Raw genomic sequence first — 18,145 nt, 5'->3', positions numbered from 1 at the left:
CTTCTTCCCATGGGATGTAGTTTGGGCCTATTTCGTAAATGGCCCACTTGAAGCTCAGAGAGGAAACATGGCCTCTCTAAAAATTTCAGTGTAGCTGGCCGGGCACGGTGGCTTACGCCTGTAATCCCAGCACTTGGGGAGGCCGAAGCGGGCGGATCATGAGGTCAGGAGATTGAGACCATCCTGGCAAACACGATGAAACCCCGTCTTTACTAAAAATACAAAAAATTAGCCGGGCTTGGTGGCGGGTGCTTGTAGTCCCAGCTACTTGGGAGGCTGAGGCAGGAGAATGGCGTAAACCCGGGAGGCGGAGCTTACAGTGAGCCGAGATTGTGCCACTGCACTCCAGCCTGGGCGACAGCGCGCGACTCCGTCTCAAAAAAAAAAAAAAAAAAATTCAGTGTAGCTGGGATTAGAACTCAGCCCCATTGGCCACAGAGCCTGTGTAGCTCCTGTAGGTATTTTCCAGCCGCCCTTTGGTGGCAGTGTACTTGGAGGCCCAGGGTGAAAGGGAAAGGGCTTTCTTCCTGCCTGATCTCTGGGGATAGTGCTCTCGGACCCAAGGCTGATGCTGGGGGCTCAGCCGCAGGGTGGAAAACACACTCCTGGGCCTTCCACATCTCTTTTGGCACCGGGCACCCTCAGCACCCCGGCATCCCTGGCACCGCTGGCTTCTGTAGGCTTCCTCTGGGAGTCCTGTGGGGAGGAACGGGAGCATCGATGAGGTCCCAGAGAGGCCCAGGCTGTGGCTGCAGAGATAGGGGAGGCTGGGGTGGTTCTGGCCTGTCAGGGGTGATGGGGCTGCCCATGGGGGTGGGGGCTGTCTCCCCTCTTCTGCTGGAACCTTCCTCCACTCCTCAGCCAGCCTCTATTGGACACATACTCCGCCTGGCACAGTTCCAGGCGCTGAGTCCATGAACTGACATCCCTCGCACCCACCCCACTCACAGGTCTTAAGCAACTGGAGAAGAAGGACCAGGGCTCACATCCAGGGGAGCTCGGCAGACAGACCCAAAAATAGTGCCACAGCAGAGACACAGCCACCTCCAGCCAACCCCAAGGCCAGGCTGTGTCCCTTCCCAGTGACACCAGAGGCCCCTCCTTGTACTGGATGGGTGGGGGGTACGAAAATTACCCTCTGGGGCAGGGCTTCTCCACCACGGGCGATTTTACTCCCCCACTGGGGGACGCCTGGCGATGTCTGTGAACAGCTTTGATTGTCACAGTTGGAGCGGGGCCGCTGGCATCCAGCGTGCAGAGTCCAGGGTTGCTAAGCATCCTGCCGTGATGGGACAGCCCCACAGTCATGGAAGAGCTGGGCTCCGAGAGGGTACTCGGTCAGGTGAGGTCCTGGCCCACCTGAAGCTCGTGTCCCACGGTCACCAAGTCACCAGGTGACCGCTTTCCCAACAGAGTACAGGCAGAGGCAGTCATGATCAAGGCCCTTGACTGCTTCAGGGTCACCTTCTATAAAATGGGGTGATGGCAGGTGCCCCGACCTGGGCGGCTTGTGTGGAGGTTGGCCCCGACCAACGGCATGTGGGACTGCCCAGCACAGCCCCAGCCCAGCATAAAGGCTCAGGAGTCAGGTGCCACGATGGGTACTGGCTGGGGAGGGGCGCCTGAAATGTGGCCTTCCCATGGGATTCAGAGCCGTGGGGTGACACCGTCAAGGCCTAGTCCACTCCCTCCCTGGCTCAAAGGAGAGAAAAGGGCGGAAGGCAAAGTGCCTCCTTTCCCGGCTCCTGCCAATCACCTGGCATCTTCTTTTCAGCCTCCATGGAGCTGAATGAGAGTTCTCGCTGGACGGAAGAAGAAATGGAAACAGCCAAGAAAGGTGAGGGGTGTGCACGGCTTTAAGCCTTGTTGGTTTGCGTCCAGGGCGCTTGAAACTCGCGTGCTGGGGAGGGTGTTGACACATTTGGCCTTGAACCAGGGGCTGTGGTGAGGCCTCTGGTGAGGCTCTGGTTCCGGGCTGTTCTCAGGCTTGTCACCGTGGAGCCTCAGTTTTACCCTCCTGAAAATGGGTCTGTGCAGCTGCACTGTCAGGCTAGGCTTTGTGACTTGAGGGCACAGCCCAGAGAGACACAGCCTGTGCTGTGCATGTAATCAGCGAGTGGCTTCTGGGTGATCTCTGTGGCCAGCACCTCTTGGCCTTGGGGACAGAGCAGCGGCAGCACACCTGGGTGCCTCAGGACAGTCAGAGCTTGCCGGCGGCCATTTCGGAAGAGTCCTGGGGTCAGGGAGACCTGCAGGGCGTTTGTCCAGCCCTTAGGCAGAGCCCCGAAGGCCCCATCTGGGCTCAAGTGTGCTGGGGCTTTGGAAAGCTGTCTTAGGTTTGAGCACCCAGTCTGGGTGATGACGGGTTCTGGAGTGGATGGGGACACCCAGGCTGCTGGGGACAGTCGTGGGAGCGGGTCACATGGCAGGGAGCCAGCAGGCGTTGGTGCTGGCAGTGGAAGCCATTCCCAGTTTGCAGGTGGCCTTGTGATGTGCAGCACGGCGGAGGCTGGGGCCCAGTTCCTCCTAAGCCGGAGACCGTCTCAGCTGTGCTGTCTCCTGGCCAAGTTCTTTACTTCCCAGCACAGTGACCTGACTCTGGGCCTCCATTTGCCCGTCTGTTAAGTGGGAGGGGCATCCAGGTTGGCTGTGAGGAATCAGATAACCCTGTGTGAGGGCCCACAGTGGGCTGAGTGGGAGCGAATCTCCCCCGTCCCTCGCCTGTACCTGGCCTAGGGCAGGGGCTGTGGGAGCCGGGGCATCACTGGCAGCACTGCTGAGGCCGGGGCGGCACCTGGCTCCCACGGCGCGCTCGCTCTCAGTTATCTAAGAGGTGGGGCATGTTCCTGTCCCCGCCCATGTCCCTGTTTGTGGGCGAGGAGCCAGGAAGCAGAGGCCAAGGAGCGCCACGGGTACCGGAGCTGGTGTGTGCGGCCGGGAGCAGGCCCAGGCCCCCACTCCCTGTCCCCGCCCCGTGCTTGGTCCCGTGGCCCTGCTGGAGTCGAGGCTGTCTGTGACGTGCGGTTTCTTTGTGCAGAAAGCTCCAGGTCGTGACTTACGGAGGGAACAAAGGCCCTTTATAGCGAATGCTCCTGGCACATAAGGGCAGGTGTATCTGAGAACAGGCTGGACCACGGGGCTTCTGGACCCGGACCCGCCCTCCACTATAGTTGTGGGGGGTGCTGAGGGTCCCCACAGCCCTGAGAAGACCCCCATAGCCCCCGCCCTCACCCCGGGACCCTGCTCCTCGCCCTCAGAGCTCCTCCAGGGGCCCTCTGCCCTCCACCCCCCAGGCTGAGGTGAGCCTGGACCCAGAGAGACCCTTACACCTTTCAGAAAGGAGGGCCCGCCTGCCGCTGCAGTGGGTCCGGCTCTGTGTGTGGTGGGCGAGAGGCATGCCAGTGGGGCCTGGGCACGTATCCAGCTGGTAGGGCCTGGGGCTGCTGTCAGCCCCCAGAGAGGCCAAGTTGTTTCTGTGTCTTAAATGTCCACTTGGTGGTTTCTGGTATGTATTTCATTATAGGCTGCAAAAGAAGCTTTACTGAGACCGTGTGATTCCCCCCGCCTTTTATTTAATTTTGATACGATACACATAACCTGAAGCTCACCATTCTAACCACTGGAAAGTGAACATCTCAGTGGCATTGAGTACATCTGCATTGGTGTGCAACCCTCCCCACTGTCTAGTTCCGGAACTTTTTCTCACCCCAGATGGAAATCCCATACCCATTAGCAGTCCCTCCCAGGGCCCCACCCCAACCCTGCCAGCCCCTGGCAGCCACTAATGCACTCTCTGTCTCTGTGGATTGGCCTGTTCCGGGCGTTTCCAATGAATGGCATCCTACAGTGTGTGGCCTTTTGTGTCTGGCTCCTTTCTCGGAGCGTGATGGTTCTGCGGTTCATCTGAGTAGCTTTGTATGGCTGAATAATATTCCATCACCTGCGCAGACCACATTTTGTCAGTCGTTCATCTCTTGGGGACGTGCAGGTTGTTTCCATGTGGCTGTTGTGAAGAGTGCTGCTGTGAGCATTTGTGTAAAATTATATGAGATTTTTAATCATACGTGAGTCCCTGGGATCTTAGCCTGTTGGCTGGGAGATTGCCCAGAGCACCCACCCATAGGAGGACTCCACGTGGACGTCCCCAAATGGTCAGCCCGGGGTCCCACCACCTCTCCATCCCCTTTCATGTCTCCTGCTGTCACCACCACCTCTTCACCAGTGACCCCCCCATTGCCTGAGAACTGGGAGACAGCGCCTGCCCTCTCTTTGCCTTCTGGAAGGGCAGATCTGGAGGCTGGGAGGACGGCTGGGGATGACTCACCGGCAGAGAGGAGCCCGTGTCCCACCATCTCAAGGTTGGGTCCTCAGTGACGACAGTGAGCTCATCCTGGGTTCTGCCCGTGGAGATGGCAGTGAGAGTCCCCTGGGGGCCGTGCACGCGGAGGCCCTGCTCAGTGACATTTGTAATGATGCCGTGAGCAGCAGCGTGCTCGTCTGCCGTGAATTACAGCAATCTGGACAATTACTGCTCAGGGTGGCTGCTAATGGCTGTGTGTTCCAGGCGGTGGCAGGAGGGAGCGGGGGTGGGGCGGGGAGACAGGTGCTGGCAGCCCCCAGCAACTCCTCCATATAGAGGGTGGGGGTGGAGAAGCTAGGAAAGTTCTGGAGCCCCCGCCCAGAAAACCAAGAGTTAGGAAAAGGGACTGGAGAAGCGGCTATTGCTGAGGCAGATGGTCTGCGCCCATCCTTTACCCATCATTTCAGCAACACAGTGCCTAACCCTCTGTATGGCAGGGGCACTCAGGAATGAGCCAGCCCCACCCCTCCCTCGGGGAGCCTGGGCAGATAAGCGGCCAGGTTTCCCCAGCGCCTTCGGACCCCAGCCTGCCTGAAGCCTCTGCAAGACTTTAGCAGCACGGCCCTGGAGGATGAGCAGCAGTGGGGCCCCATCCCTCGGGAGAAACCAAGTCTCAACCGCTGGATGTTTCCGCTGTGTGACCTCAGGCAAGCTGGTCAACCTCTCTGTGCCTCAGTTTCTTCATCTGTACAGTGGGAGTCAAGGAGCACCCACTGTGTGTTTCCTGTGGCTGCCATAATAAAGGGTCATGAACTGGGTGGCTTAACTATATATTCTGTCACTCTTCTGGAGATGAGAAGTCCAAGTTGAAGGCATCCGAGAGGCTGCATTCCCTCCAGAGGCTCTGGGGAGGAGCCTGCCTTACCTCCCCCAGCCCCTGGCACCTGCCGGCAGCCTTGGCGGTCCTTGGCTCATGACCATGTCCCTGCAGGCTCTGCCTTCGTCTTTGTGTGCCTTTCTCCCTGCGTGTCTCTGTCCACATTTCCCTCTTCTTACAAGGACCCATCCCAATCCAGTATGACCCCACGTTGACTTGATCACATCTGCAAACATCCTTTTTCCAAATAAGGTCACATCATAGGTTCTGGTGGACATGAAGCATTGGGGGATGCTCTCCAACCCAGCACACCCCCTTCATGGGGTTTTGGTGAACGTACGTGGAAGAGCCGAGGGCAGTGCCACCTGGGGCATACTGACTTCCCCATCACTTTGTAGCCACAAGCAGCTCCTTAGCCCCCGACCTCGGCCTGGCCCATCTGTTTCACCCTCAGTTTCCATCGTACTCTCAGATGAGGCAGAGATGCTACCTCCCAGGGGCACCTTAAAGGCGGAGCGAGCCACATAGGTACAGTCCTTGGTATACAGTAGGCACTCAGAAGTGGCAGGCTGTCAGCTTAGGGCGCAGTCTCCGGACCTTGCTCCCTAGGTTTGGGTCCCTGCAGAGTCTGCCTCCTGCAGAGTCTGACCCTGAGCAGGTGCCTGCACCTCGGGGCCTCAGCCCCCCGCCACCTCTGTCTTCACCCAGGGGATAGGGGTCAGAGGTAAGTCACCGGCCAAGCAAATGTACAGTGACAATGGGAGGAACCTCCATGGTGCTGGGGGCCGCCAGTCAGAGGGCTCCCCCGAGGAAGGGGCTGACACCCAGAGCACGAAATAATAGTGAATATCACCCAATAACACCGTGGAGGCCGTCCTGCGTGCCGGGCACTGCTGGAAGCTTTGTGTGTATGAAGTCACTTCATCTCTACCAACCTGACTAGGAGGTAGGTGCTGTTATTACTTCTGTTATTCAAATGAGGATACTGAGGCCCAGAGAGGTTTAGTTCGCAGCCCGGGGTCACACAGCTGTGAAGTGGTAGAGCTGGGATTTGAACCCAGGCATTCTACTTGCAGAGTAGGAATGGGGTTGGTGTGAGGGCTGAATGAGTTAGTCCATGAGCCAAGCTGTTGACCAGATAACAAAGGCAGGATAGGCATGTGCAAAGGCCGCGTGGCAGAGGCAGTGTAGCCCTGTGAGAAGTGATTGAAGCCCAGAAGGTAGAGGGACCACCGGGAGCCTGGCCTTGCCAGCCTGGGATGGAGTTTAACTATTACTGTAGAGCGTGGGAGGCCACTGGGGAGGGGCTAGGGACATCATGGCTGTAGGGTTTCAGGTGGGCAAGTGAGCACCTTCCCTTCTTGCGTGCACGGGGCTGTGGCTGCTTGCCCTGAGGCTCACGCTACCTGGGGACCGAGAATGTTCAGGAGGCAGCTTCCCTAGGAATTGGGCAGCTCTGGGGAGCTGGCCGCCTGCCCTCAGGCCCAGCGCCACGTGGGGAAGGAGGGGCAGGGCAGGAGCAGGGCTGGGATGAGGGACTTGGTTCCCCTGGGAAAGGTCAGCCTGGCCTGGCTTGGAAGCCCAACCCAGCTGTGCGAGAGGCCTACGGCTCTGCTGGCAGCTCCTCCAGGCCCCAGCCCTCTTCTCTGGCGGCAGAGAACCTGCTGTGGAGTGGGTGGGGAGGCTCCTGGTCACACCACTGTCACACCATTCTAGACCAGGAGTAAGCTCTGGCCCGCCTCTGGGCCGCCAGTCTTTCCCGGCTTCCAGGGAGCGGCCCACAGTGGGAGGACGTGCAAGACCAGGCCCTGGTGGCTCCGGTGAGCCCGGGCAGACCCCAGAGGCCTCCCCCAGGAGCTCCAGCTGCCTTGCCTAGTGGCCTTACCACTTTCCACAGGAGCCAGGCAGGAACCACTCATTGCTATGCACATGGGCTGGCCTGACGGGCTTTTATGGATGAAGCATCTAAGGCGTGGGAAGAGGAGGGGTGAGCCCCCAGTCCTGGAGCCTGGAGAGCAGGACCTCCCCCATTACATGTCCACAGGGAAAGCCTCGGGCTCTGCCCACCATGGACCCCCCGAAAGAGGAGCGCCTGTGTGCTTGGCCGCACAAAGCTGCCAGAGCTTACAGTGGGGTGGGCGGGCCAGTAGGCAGTGCTGCTGCTGCTGGGTTTGGGTCTGCCCGGCTACTTCCTGGTGCAGCCGTCCGTCAGGGCCCGGCAGGAGGCAGCGCTCGGGGTGTGTGACTCAGGAGGGGTGGTATACCAGGCAGGGATGGTGCGGTGCCTCGGGGCTCGCGTCCAAGGAGACTGTCACCACGTGTGGTCTGGAGAGAGACCACTAGGGAGGACGCGTGTCTGGGGCTGGTTGGCCTCCCAGCCGGATCTGTGACAAACAGTCTGTTGTGATGGTTTGGAAGGAGGAGAAAGTTGGGGTTTCTGCAGGAACTTGGGGTACAGCCAGACACAGGGGCAAGGTCTGGACCACACTCTTGCTCCTGTCAGCACCCTTGAAGATGAGATCAGGCATCGACAAGTCCCTCTTCCCTCCTGCGGGAGACCCATGAATTCGCATCCACATGGCTCCTGACTCAGGGAAGGAGCACCTGGCAGCTAATGCGGTCGTAACGATGCCTGTTGTCACGTGGCGAGGCTGGTACTCATGAGCGAGGCAGGCCCCCCACACGCATGTGTACACATGCACACATACACATGACTTCCGCTTTGCACAGGAGAAGACCAAGGCCAGAGGGAGAGCCAGTGCTCACCTAGCACACTGCGGTGGACATGGGGCATGGGGTGGGCTGTCTGATCCCCCAGGCTGGCTTCCTGCTTTGCTCTGCTCTGTAGGAAAACGTGACATTGAAGGGTGTAACGTAGCACGTCCGGAAATGGTAGGCGAGACAGCGCCAGGTCGTACGCAGGTGACTTTATTTCATCTTAATGAGTCTGGTTTTTTTTTGAGAGCTGGGAGAAGACGTAGCTTGTTCACATTGTACCTATGATTTACGGGTGTAATTGCTGATGCGGAGGCTAAGGCAGATAGCAAGGCTGACTTTTGAAAGAGTAGATGGAGAGAAAAGAGTGGGGAGGTGCAAGTCCAGGTGTGATGTTATCCAGCCAACATCCCGATGGGATTTCAGGATGGCAGGAGTTCGGGAAGTCCTGACAAGACGCGCAGGAGGTGCCCGGCCTGTCAGGGGTGTCAACGCGGAGGCCCCATCCATGTGGAACACCCCCAGGGCTTGGGGTTTCCGAAATGGGGAAGTGGCATGACTCAGGCCCAAGACGGCTGGGTCTTTTCCTCCCAACTTTGATAGGGTTTTGGGCAGAACATGCTGAGTGTCTCAGGGAAAATGACAGCTGGAGGGCGGTGGTCGATGCCCCCCTCTGGCAGGCAGCCTGTGAGTCTTCATGGAAGGGGCGGGAAACGTCGAGGCTGGAGGTGACTGGCTGGGTGGGGAGAGCGAGTGTGTTTCCAGGGTTGGGGGCGACATCCCCAGATGCAGGTGGGTGGTGGTGTGGTCCCCTCGGAGTCCTGGCTGTGGGTGCAGATCTGCAGACCCTTGGAGAAAAGCAGCTTGGGAGCATCTGAGCAGGGCCGCAGGCCTCCCTGAGGGCCGGAGCACCTGAGCCGAGGAGGCTGAGTCCTGGCCCCCACAAGAACAGCTCGTCACGGGCCCCCAGATAGCATGTGGGACGCTGCCCCATGGGTGCCCAGAGCAGGATTAGCCGAGCGGAGCCCCAAGCACCTACCCCTGTGGCCACCGGGCCCCTGCGCCTGTCTCTCCGCTCTGTCTGTGACTCAGACCTCCTGGCTGGACTTCCTGTCTTGGTCAATTTCACTTCCTAGTTCCTGCCTCCTGACTCTTCAGAACGAAACTCCTTCCTTAGAAATTAGAAGTAGGGTCGGGGAATCCAGACCACAGGGCATGGTGGCAGAATCTACCGTCTCCACCCTGGCACAGAGTGTGGGGGGCGTGTGCCTGGGTGTCAAGGGGGATACCCCAGCCTCTTTTGGGAGGGTGCAGAGCTAAACCCACAGACCCCTCTTCCTTTGCAAGCTCCTTACCAGGGACCCAGACGGGTGGCAACGATGCCCAGGGTGCCCAGCAGGCCCCAGACACCTGCCGATGAGCAGTGGAATGAGGGAGCTAATTTCAGAGGTGGCAAAAGCTATGAAGATGATCAAACCCTGGGATGGCAGGGCGACGGGGGGTTCACTTTGGTGGGGCGGGCAAAGAAGGGTTCTCTGAGGAACTATCACTTGAGCCAAGACCAGAGGGAGGACGAGGCACATCCGTGAGAAAGCCGTGGAGGTGGCAGGAGCAGCCAGTGCAAAGGCCCTGGGGCATACACGAGTGACCCAGGGAGAGGCTGGGCGGGTGCATGGAGCTGGCTCCATAAGGGTTGCTGGGCCGTCCTAGGGCCTTTGGATTTTATTCCAAGAGCTTCAGGTGGTCACTGGACGATTTTAAGCAGAATGATTTGATGGGGTTGGCATCCTTAAAAGTGCACTGAGACCTCCCCTACAGAGGATGGAGGGTGGGACTCAGGTGGAGAGGCCCAGATCCCTGATGTGGTTGAGGTTTGTTGCCCTCCCCTGGCATCGTGCCCCAGGACGAGGGCTGGGGCATTCCAGAGACACCTTCTGCTCCCCAGGTTTTCGGGGACAGGATGGAAGGGCTGGGGGTTAAAGGCAAAAGCAGGTTAATGATCCCAGAGTCAGGGAAGTCGGTCGTGACCTGAATCTAGGCTCCAAAGTTCAGCTCAGTTAACTTTCAACCTCCTGGGAGGCTCCCTGGCATTTCCGACAGTGTTCCTTCACGGCTGCAGGGGATCTCAGAGGACGAAAAGGGCAGGTGTTGTCCCGAGATCCCCCAGCAGCAGAGGGCCCTTTGGGGACCCCAAATCCCCAAATCCTTCCCTCCCCTAAATGTTTGAAGGTCTTGTGTGCACCCGACAAAGGCTCCTCAAATCCCAGGCTCCCTTTGGAATTCGAGACCAGCCCTGCTGCCCACCCATAGCCCCCGATGGAGGGCTTGGTCGGCCTCGGCAGCATCAGGCCAGGCAGGGGACAGAGCTCAGGTGGAACTGACACGGAGAGTGGGGGGACGGGTTGAGGGGATGACGGCGGAAGAAGCTGTTTGCTCCCCGTCTGCCGGGGGTGGAGAAGCTCTGTTTTTCTGGAACCCTCATCTGTTCTTACCACTGCTGACGCCGCCACCGCCGCGGATGGGGAGAGAGGGAGGGGGAGCCAGTGCCAAGTTGGCCCGCCCCTTGTGAACCTGGGCCTCTGCCACGCTCCCCCGCCCGCCCGCCCGCCCGCCGCGAGCCTCCGTCTGGAGGTCACATTCAGTCCTGCCGCGTCTCGCTGGGTCAGGCAGCAGGAAGATCAGAGCTGAGCCCGGCTGCGGGTGACACGGCTGCCCTGCTGGACCTGGGTCCTTGGATTTTGCCCGGCCCGGGGGTCTGTGGGCCCTGGCCGGCACTGCTCGCTGAGCGTCCGCACTGGGCACATTGGTGCTGGAGGAGCTCGGCACGCGGCGCCCCAGCGATGCCTGGCCCAGGGGTGCCCCACACGCACCACTGACAACTTCCCGCCACCCACCACCCTCGGGGAAGGGCACCTCGCGCGCCCACAGCGGCTTGGGGACAGCGTCAGAGGTGGCAGCAGCCGCTGGAGGAGCCCCGGGCCACCACAGGCAGGCGGGCTTGCAAGGAGCTGCCTCCCGCCCCTCTCGAGCCAGCCTCCGCCCGCCGCGTCCCTCCCTCCCTCGCTCCCTCCCTCCCTCCCTCCCTCACCGTGGGACGGAGAAGGATGTGAGGCTGAGCTGAGCCGCCAGCAGACGCCAGCCAGCAGCCTCGCAGAGCCGGCCGCGGCCGCCCAGCCTGCCGGCCCACTTCTCTGGGCCCGCTCCCCGGGGCATCTTCCCAGCTCTATGTTTCCGGAAAACTTGGCCGAGGGGGAGACGCGGATGAGAGGATGTGAGTGAGTGGTCCTGGGGAGGGGATGGGGGACTGCGGGTGCAGGGGCAGGGACCGCAACGTGGCCGTCTGGGATTTGAGGCTGGGCAGCTGGGGCAGCTGGGGAGTTGGAGTTCTGGGCCCTGGTATGGATGGGGGTCCCAGCCCATCCTTTCCCCCGTGCCCCCTCCTCTCTCTCCCTGCTGGGCTGAGGCTCTCCTGGAAGCAGGGGTGGGACCTGGATCTGTGCCTGGGAAGGTCTGTGATGCTCTGTGCAGAGGGGGCTCTCCAGGTGGACAGGGGCTTCAGGCTGGGTCTGGCGGGGTGGGCTCCAAGGCACGGTGGGGTGGAAAGTCCTTCTCTCTGTGCCCGGCACCCTCTGCCTGGGCTTCCCAAAACACAAACCAGAGGAAGCCAGTGCCAGCCTGCCCCTACCCCGAGGCCCTGGCCGGCGCTAATGGAACACCCACTCTGGCCCCTCACAGGGCAGTTAAGGAAACTGAGGCCGGAGAGCAGAAGGGCTGGCCGAGACTGCTGGCGAGCTCTGGCCAGGTGCCCGGGTGACTCTGCCCATTGCTCCTTTGGGAGCCACATGTTTTCAGGAAGGACTGGGTGACCCCCATCCCCACCTCCATCCCCTCTCCCCTGCCCTCAACCCTCTCCCACTGCCCCCATGATCGGAGTTAATTAGGGTCCCCAACCCCCAGCCAGGCTCCTAGCCACCTCCTTATTTATTGACTGAGTTTGGAAATGTCAACCTCCCCAGCGTCGTCAGGCCACCCCCCCTGGGCTCTCCATGCCCACCCAACCCGGCAGGCCCAGATGGGAGACCCGCCCTCTCCCACCCGGGTTCCGGGCCTGTGATCCCTCTGGCCTAGCATGTTTGCCTGGGCTCTCTTGGCCCCGGCTGGGGAAATATAAATAAACGCACGGCCCCGTCCACCAGGTTCTGGAAGTGGCAGCTGCTGCTGGCGCGGGCGGAGGGAAAGGTCAGGGGCCGGGTGCCACTTGATCTCACGCCCCGGCCCTCCCCTTCTGCGCCTGTCCTTGAGGAACCCTGAGGAGCGGGCCGTGAGGCCACGTGGCTCCCAGGGCCACAGCGGGCGAGCAGGTGGCCTGTCAGTCAGTGCCACCCCCACGCCACGGGGGCCAGAGGACCCGGAGGGCAGGAAGTCTGGGGCCCCATGCCCGCGTTGCCCGCCTTGGCTGGTCCTCTAAGCTTGGGTGAGTTGGCGGGACCCTCTGAAATCTCCCCAGGAGATTTCCCCCTCCTGGGGATGGGAAAATGGTCACAGCCACGACAGCAAGGATGAGAAGGAACCAAGTCTTTGAAGGGCTTTGCAAACTCTGTGTGTCACTTAGCCATGCCATGGGCTGATGTGTTGATGTTTCTGCTGCTGTTATTTTATTTGCATTAGAGCCTTGTGTGTAGCAGGCAGGCAGCCGGCACGTGGGTGGGTAGGTGGGTGGGTGGGTGGATGGATGAATGAAGGAAGGAAGGAAGGAAGGAGGGAGGAAGGAAGGAAGGAAGGAAGGAATGAAAGAATGAATGAAAATACCAACACAGACGGCTGCCCCTCGGCTCCACGACCCCTGAACCATTTTAGCTGGAGCTTGGCTTGCAGATTGATTTGATTCAAGGAAAATAGTCAAAAACTTCGTTACGGGAAATCCTTCATTAAGTCCTTACAAGTATAGCTCCAGCTCAGGGAGGCTGCCAAGTCCCGAGCTACGTGATTCAGCCTTGGGGCCTGCTGCCCTGGAGGGGCACCCTCTTGCCGCACAGCCCCCTAGGTCAGGAGCGCTCCCTGTCTCTCCCACAGCCCTGGGAAAGTGGGCAGGCCCTACCTGCACGGGCTGGCTGGGCCATACAAGGTCACGCCGCTGGAGACACGGGCATAAATATAGAGCTGCCTGGCCTGTGCCTGTGCCTGTGTGTGCCACAGCTCGCCGGGCAGATGGGCCGAGGCCGGGGGCTTGGCTTCCCAGGCGCTGCCTCCGGTGCAGCAGGGGCTGTGTTTCTGCTGAGCCTGGTGTTTGTGGCCTTGAAACTAGAACGTGGGGGGCGGCATGCCGCTCTGGCCTGAGACCTGGGGATGGAGGGAACTTTTTCTGCCAATTCCTGGAGGGTCTCTTCCCACAGCAGGAGGTCTGTGAGGCTGGGAGAACCTCCTGGTGGTGCGGGTTGGGGTTTGAGAGCAAATTCCAGCCGCCCAACCTGGCCTGGTGGGCCTCGAGTCCCGAGTGGGCCTTTAGGTGCCCTTAGGGAGTTTGGGCCCTAGACGTGCCCCAGTTAACCTGGGCCCGGAGGCTCCTGGCCCCAGCTCACCCCCACCCTGACCTCCACCCTCCCATCCCCTGCTCACCACGTCCCTTCCTTTCCCTGGGCCGGTGTGGCCGGAAAACAACCGTCTCCCGAGGCCTCGCCTGCAGCTGTGAGCGAGTGTCAGGGCTGGGTCACGTCGGCCGCCCTCCCGCCCAGCCTGGGGGAGGCAGGAGAGGTGGGGCCTGGGCAGAGGCTGTGCATCCTGGACATTCACAGCCCTCCGCCCCCAGACTTCTGCGCGGTGGCTCAGTGGGGCTTCACCTGTCGCTTTTGGCTCCTCCAGCCCAGGCCTTTCCCATGCATCCTGGCCTGGAGTCAAGTGACTGAGAAACCAGACCCCAGAGGCCAGCCCTGCCACCCTCTAGTACCTTCCCCGCCAGGGGACACGTGGCCCATCGCTGTCTCTTCTTCCCGAGGTCCTGGGCCTGAGCAGGGAGCCCCAGGCTGGGTTTCTGCTCCAGGCCCGTTTGCCCCCCAGGCCATGTACACAGGCCCCTCTGCCTGCCGGGCCTGGCCGCCCCTCACGGCTCTCCTCTCCCGGGACAGGTCTCCTGGAACACGGCCGCAACTGGTCGGCCATCGCCCGGATGGTGGGCTCCAAGACCGTGTCGCAGTGTAAGAACTTCTACTTCAACTACAAGAAGAGGCAGAACCTCGATGAGATCTTGCAGCAGCACAAGCTGAAGATGGTGAGTCCGCAGCCGCCTGCGCCGCGCCCCCGGGGGCTGGGAGAGGAGCTCAGGCTGCCTCAGGAGGTGTCTCTGCACCCCAGGAGGCGTGGGCCAGGGTGGGGCCGTTATGCCGCCTTGTTAGAACTCAGTTTCTGGGGGTTCAAGCCCGCGAGTGCCCGCGATGGCTGCAGCCCGCAATGCTGCTGTGTGTCCCTGCCCTGGAGAAGGGCCAGGCCAGCTGCCCTCCACCCCCACCCTGACCCTGCTCCGCTCAGACAGACACCTCTGGGGGCCCTCAGCCCCAGCTCAGGGTGTGGGGGAAGGAGCGCGGTGGACCAGACTGACTCAGCCAGGAATTCAGGCTGTCAGCGCGTTGGAATGAGGACCCGGAGGCAAATGGGTCCTGAGCGAGCAGCTCCCCCGCCCCATTTGACCTCACAGCTTTAGGGCTGCTGTGGCGGGGGAGGGACAGGTCTAGGGGGCGGGGAGCGGACATCTCAGCCCCAGAATCCTGGAGGGCTTGAGGCAGGTCCCGGGAGGCTGAGACCCTTCCCTCCTGCACAGAAGGTGCAGGCCCGCCTCGCCGCCTAATGGCCTCCAAGGAGCAGCCGCTTCTTCCACAGCTGTTTCTGGGAATCAAGGAGCATTTTGAGGGAGACCTCTGCTGCCTTCCCTCTCTCCTTCACTACCTCTCTCCTTCCCTTCCTCCCTCCTTTCTGCCTCTTTGACATGCTTGCCAAGCATTTTAGAGCTGGGGAAACTGAGGCTTAGCCAGGCTCATCTGCAACTGAATTGGGATTTGTACCCACAGTTATGAGATCAGCACCCACGCTCTTCATCGCTAGGCTGCGTGTTTCCTCATCGATACAGAAGCACGAGGGAGGGGTTGCATAGCTCCCCTCTCCGCCTCCCCACCAAACCGTGACGTCGGGCTGCCTTGCGCCTGGGTGTAAAGTGTATGCAGTGTGTTCCAGACAGGCCATGCTGAATTGCTCCCTCCCTGCAACCTGCTGAGGCCCAGAGAGGGTGAGCAGGCTGTGAGGTCACACAGCCTGCAGTGGGAGGGCCAGGTATAGCCTCACCCTGTTTGAACTCTGCCCAAGTACTGTGCAGAATTTAAGGACATCCTTCCACCCTCCCAAGTGGGTTCTTCATGAGTCACGTGTGCGCGCGGCTGCTGGTGGCTCTGGGACCGAGGGGGCACAGTCCCACGGCCCTGTGGTCAGCGCTGAAATCCACCCTCTGGCCTCGGGGAGGCCCCTCCCCGTCACTTCCAGTTAAGCAGTGCCCCGCGTGCCCTCCACATCGCCCCTGGGATTTGTCCCCAGAGCTCAGGGCTTCAGGCAGCGCCCTCCTCTTCTGGATGCTTCGGGCTTTCTGGTTGGGTGTAGAGGAAGGCACCGTGTCTGGCTGAATGTGCAGACCCCTGTTCCTAACACCTGCCGAGGTCCCTTATGGCAAAGAGGGCCCATGCCACAGCAGCCTGGGGGCGCAGCAGGGGGCCTGGCCCGGGGTGGGGGGATGTTGTGGGCCATCGATTCTGTCAGCCAGGTCAGGAGTCTGAAGTGGTCCATCCGGGATGACTCAGGGGCAGGGGTTTGGCCCTGAGCATCTCCCTAGGCACAAAAAGGGCCTCCTGGTTTCTCCCCAGCCTTCCTTTCTTTGTCTCTCTCTTCATCCCGCCTCCCCCTTACCCCACCTCCCCCTCGGGGGCCCCTCCGCCTGTCCCCCTCACCCCATGACCACAGGCGTCTCCTCCCCTGCAGCCTGCTGCCACTCAGCCTGGCTTTCCAGGCTTCCGCAGGGTGTGGCCCTGCTGTACCCCCAGAGACTCCAAAACCTGAGAGTGGCTTGGAGGACCAGAGACCCCAGCATGGTGAACCGTCCCATTAGGCCCAGGGTGAGACTGGGGGCAAGGCCCAGCTTGTGGATTTGGGCACCCCTGTGACCTTGGGCAGTGAATTCAGCCTTCTAAGCCTCAGTTTCCCCATCTGTAAAGTACGGGAATAACAGTTCTTATCCAAGAGGTCCTGTGAGGAGTGAACGAGTGATTACCTGTGAGGACCTTAGTGCCTGCCAGAGGGGCAATGCTCTGGGAAGGCGACCTGCCCTAGTTACTCTTACTGCTGTGGTCATTATTATTTTATCTTGACGCCATCTACCCCCTTCTCAGGGCTGCCTGAGACCCCCTCCTTTTTTTTTTTTTTTTTTTTTTTTTGAGTTGGAAGGTTTTATTAGACTAGGAGATTAGTGGGAGGTATGAGTACTGGGCCAAGGTGGCATGGGCCATGCTCAAGGCACCCTGTCATGTGTAGTAACCACCAATGAAGCTGCTGGCGTGGACAAACATGCAGCCAGCTATCCCACTGACGAGGGCCCTTCTTGAATGGTGTGTGCAGGCACAGCCACAGTGTGCTATGGGTTGGGAGCAGGGACTGGGCCCAGGAGACCTGAGTTTGAATGTAGGCTCTGCCACCTACTAGCTGTGTGGCCTTGGGGAAGTGACCAATGCTCTCTGCGCCTCAGTTTCCCCATCTGTGAAATGGGGACAATAATGAAACCCATCTCAAAGGGCTGTTGTGGGAATCCACTGGGTGGCTGCCTACAGAGTGCTTGGAACACGGCCTAGTGTGCCCCAGGCACTCTGCTAGTGAGAGCTGTGATAGTGCTGATAGTGATGCGCTCACGATTGATTGATTGATTGATTGATTCATCCATTCATTCAGAGAGGCACTCCAGAAGGATGGTGCAAAGCAGGGCTTTGGAGCTGGTGGCTTCGCACCCTAGCTCTGCTGCTTAGTGACTGGGTCAAAGGATACTGGGCTTCACTTCACCTCTCTGTGCCTCAGTTTCCACCTCTGTAAAATGGGGCTAAGAATGGGACCCAGGCATAGGGCTGTTGAAGAACAAGTGTGTTTCTTTTTGTAAAGGGTAGTGCCTGTTCCTTGGTCAGCCCTCAATAAGCATCCAGTATTATTCTCACTGTCCATTCAGCAACCCCTTATTGAGCGCCTGCTGTATCCCAGGGAAGCGACGGCAGGTGCCGTGAGGGCAGAGGCATGGATGGGGTTTTCCTGCTGGGCTGAGAAGCTGACACTTAGTGGACCATGGAGGGAGTGGAGGCTACATGGAAGGATTCTGAGCTGAGGCACAGCCCCCATCCAGGGCTGGACTCAGGCTGGGTCGTCCTAGTGTCGATGAGAGTGATTCTGATCTGAATGACATAGCTGATAAAGAAGGTGGCCCTTCTGTCCCCTGATGCTGAAGACTCCGGAGGCGTGGGCAGGAGGGGACCCTGAGAACCAGGTTGGGACCTGGATGAGAATGAGTGATTCGGGAGTGTGCGGTTGGTTCTCGCTCCTGGCCCACCTCGAAGGAGCACCCTCATATCGAGGGCTGCAGCGAAAGCAGAGCAGATGCAGGGACCCATCATAGGAAGCGGGGCTCAGGCTAGACCAGCCGTCTTGACAGTGGCCGCTCTTGCTGCAGTGGTGAGCTTCCCATCGCTGCAGTATACAAGCGGGTCTCACCCGGAGAGATGCCGCTGAACCTGGTGACCTCCGCCTCCTGCCCCTCCCCTGTGCCTTTCAGTCCCAGGGAGGAAGGCACATCCCAGTGAATCCTGACACAGTAACAGCCACCTCTGGCTGCTGGCCCAACCCTGTCTGGAGTACAGGAAGACATGTCACCCTTGGCCAGAGAAGGAAGGAGTGGGGAAGCAGAGGGTCAGTGGGTGTCCCCTCCTGCCTTGCACCAGGCCTGGCCCGAGTGTGGCCACAGGCGACGTCAGCAGGAAGCAGGATCCGGCGGGCGGGCGGGCGGGCGGGGCATGTCCCAGAGTTATGTAACACTTGGCCTCAGTGTCTTCTGCGAGGTTTCCCTCCCCCTCCTTATGGCCGAAGGTTACCCTTTTCTCCCATCTGTGAATGCAGGCCCCTCGGGCTCAGCTTCCATGTTCCTCAGTCTCTGTCCTCCTCAGCCTTGGCCCGGCCCCGCCTTGTTTTCT

At 60.2% G+C, this 18,145-nt stretch overlaps 2 protein-coding genes across 31 annotated transcripts in view; one reads left to right on the top strand and one right to left on the bottom strand.

Annotated features, from left to right (window-relative positions):
* Nucleotides 1–18,145, top strand: part of NCOR2 (nuclear receptor corepressor 2) — a 240,891-nt gene that overhangs the window by 165,827 nt on the left and 56,919 nt on the right. For all 30 annotated transcript variants that reach the window (XM_050747807.1, XM_050747808.1, XM_050747805.1 and 27 more), the window contains 2 exons: nt 1,775–1,837; nt 14,015–14,157. In XM_050747807.1, the coding sequence (XP_050603764.1) occupies nt 1,775–1,837; nt 14,015–14,157 (206 nt within the window). The remainder of the gene's footprint in view (nt 1–1,774; nt 1,838–14,014; nt 14,158–18,145) is intronic.
* TMEM132B (transmembrane protein 132B) overlaps nt 1–18,145 on the bottom strand; it is a 1,306,862-nt gene that overhangs the window by 1,270,944 nt on the left and 17,773 nt on the right. The window lies entirely within an intron of this gene.

Source organism: Macaca thibetana, chromosome 11 (genome assembly GCF_024542745.1).
Source record: "Macaca thibetana thibetana isolate TM-01 chromosome 11, ASM2454274v1, whole genome shotgun sequence".
NCBI lineage: Eukaryota > Metazoa > Chordata > Mammalia > Primates > Cercopithecidae > Macaca > Macaca thibetana.
Note: the sequence above shows the minus strand (reverse complement) of the source record. Positions and strands in the feature narration are given on the sequence as shown.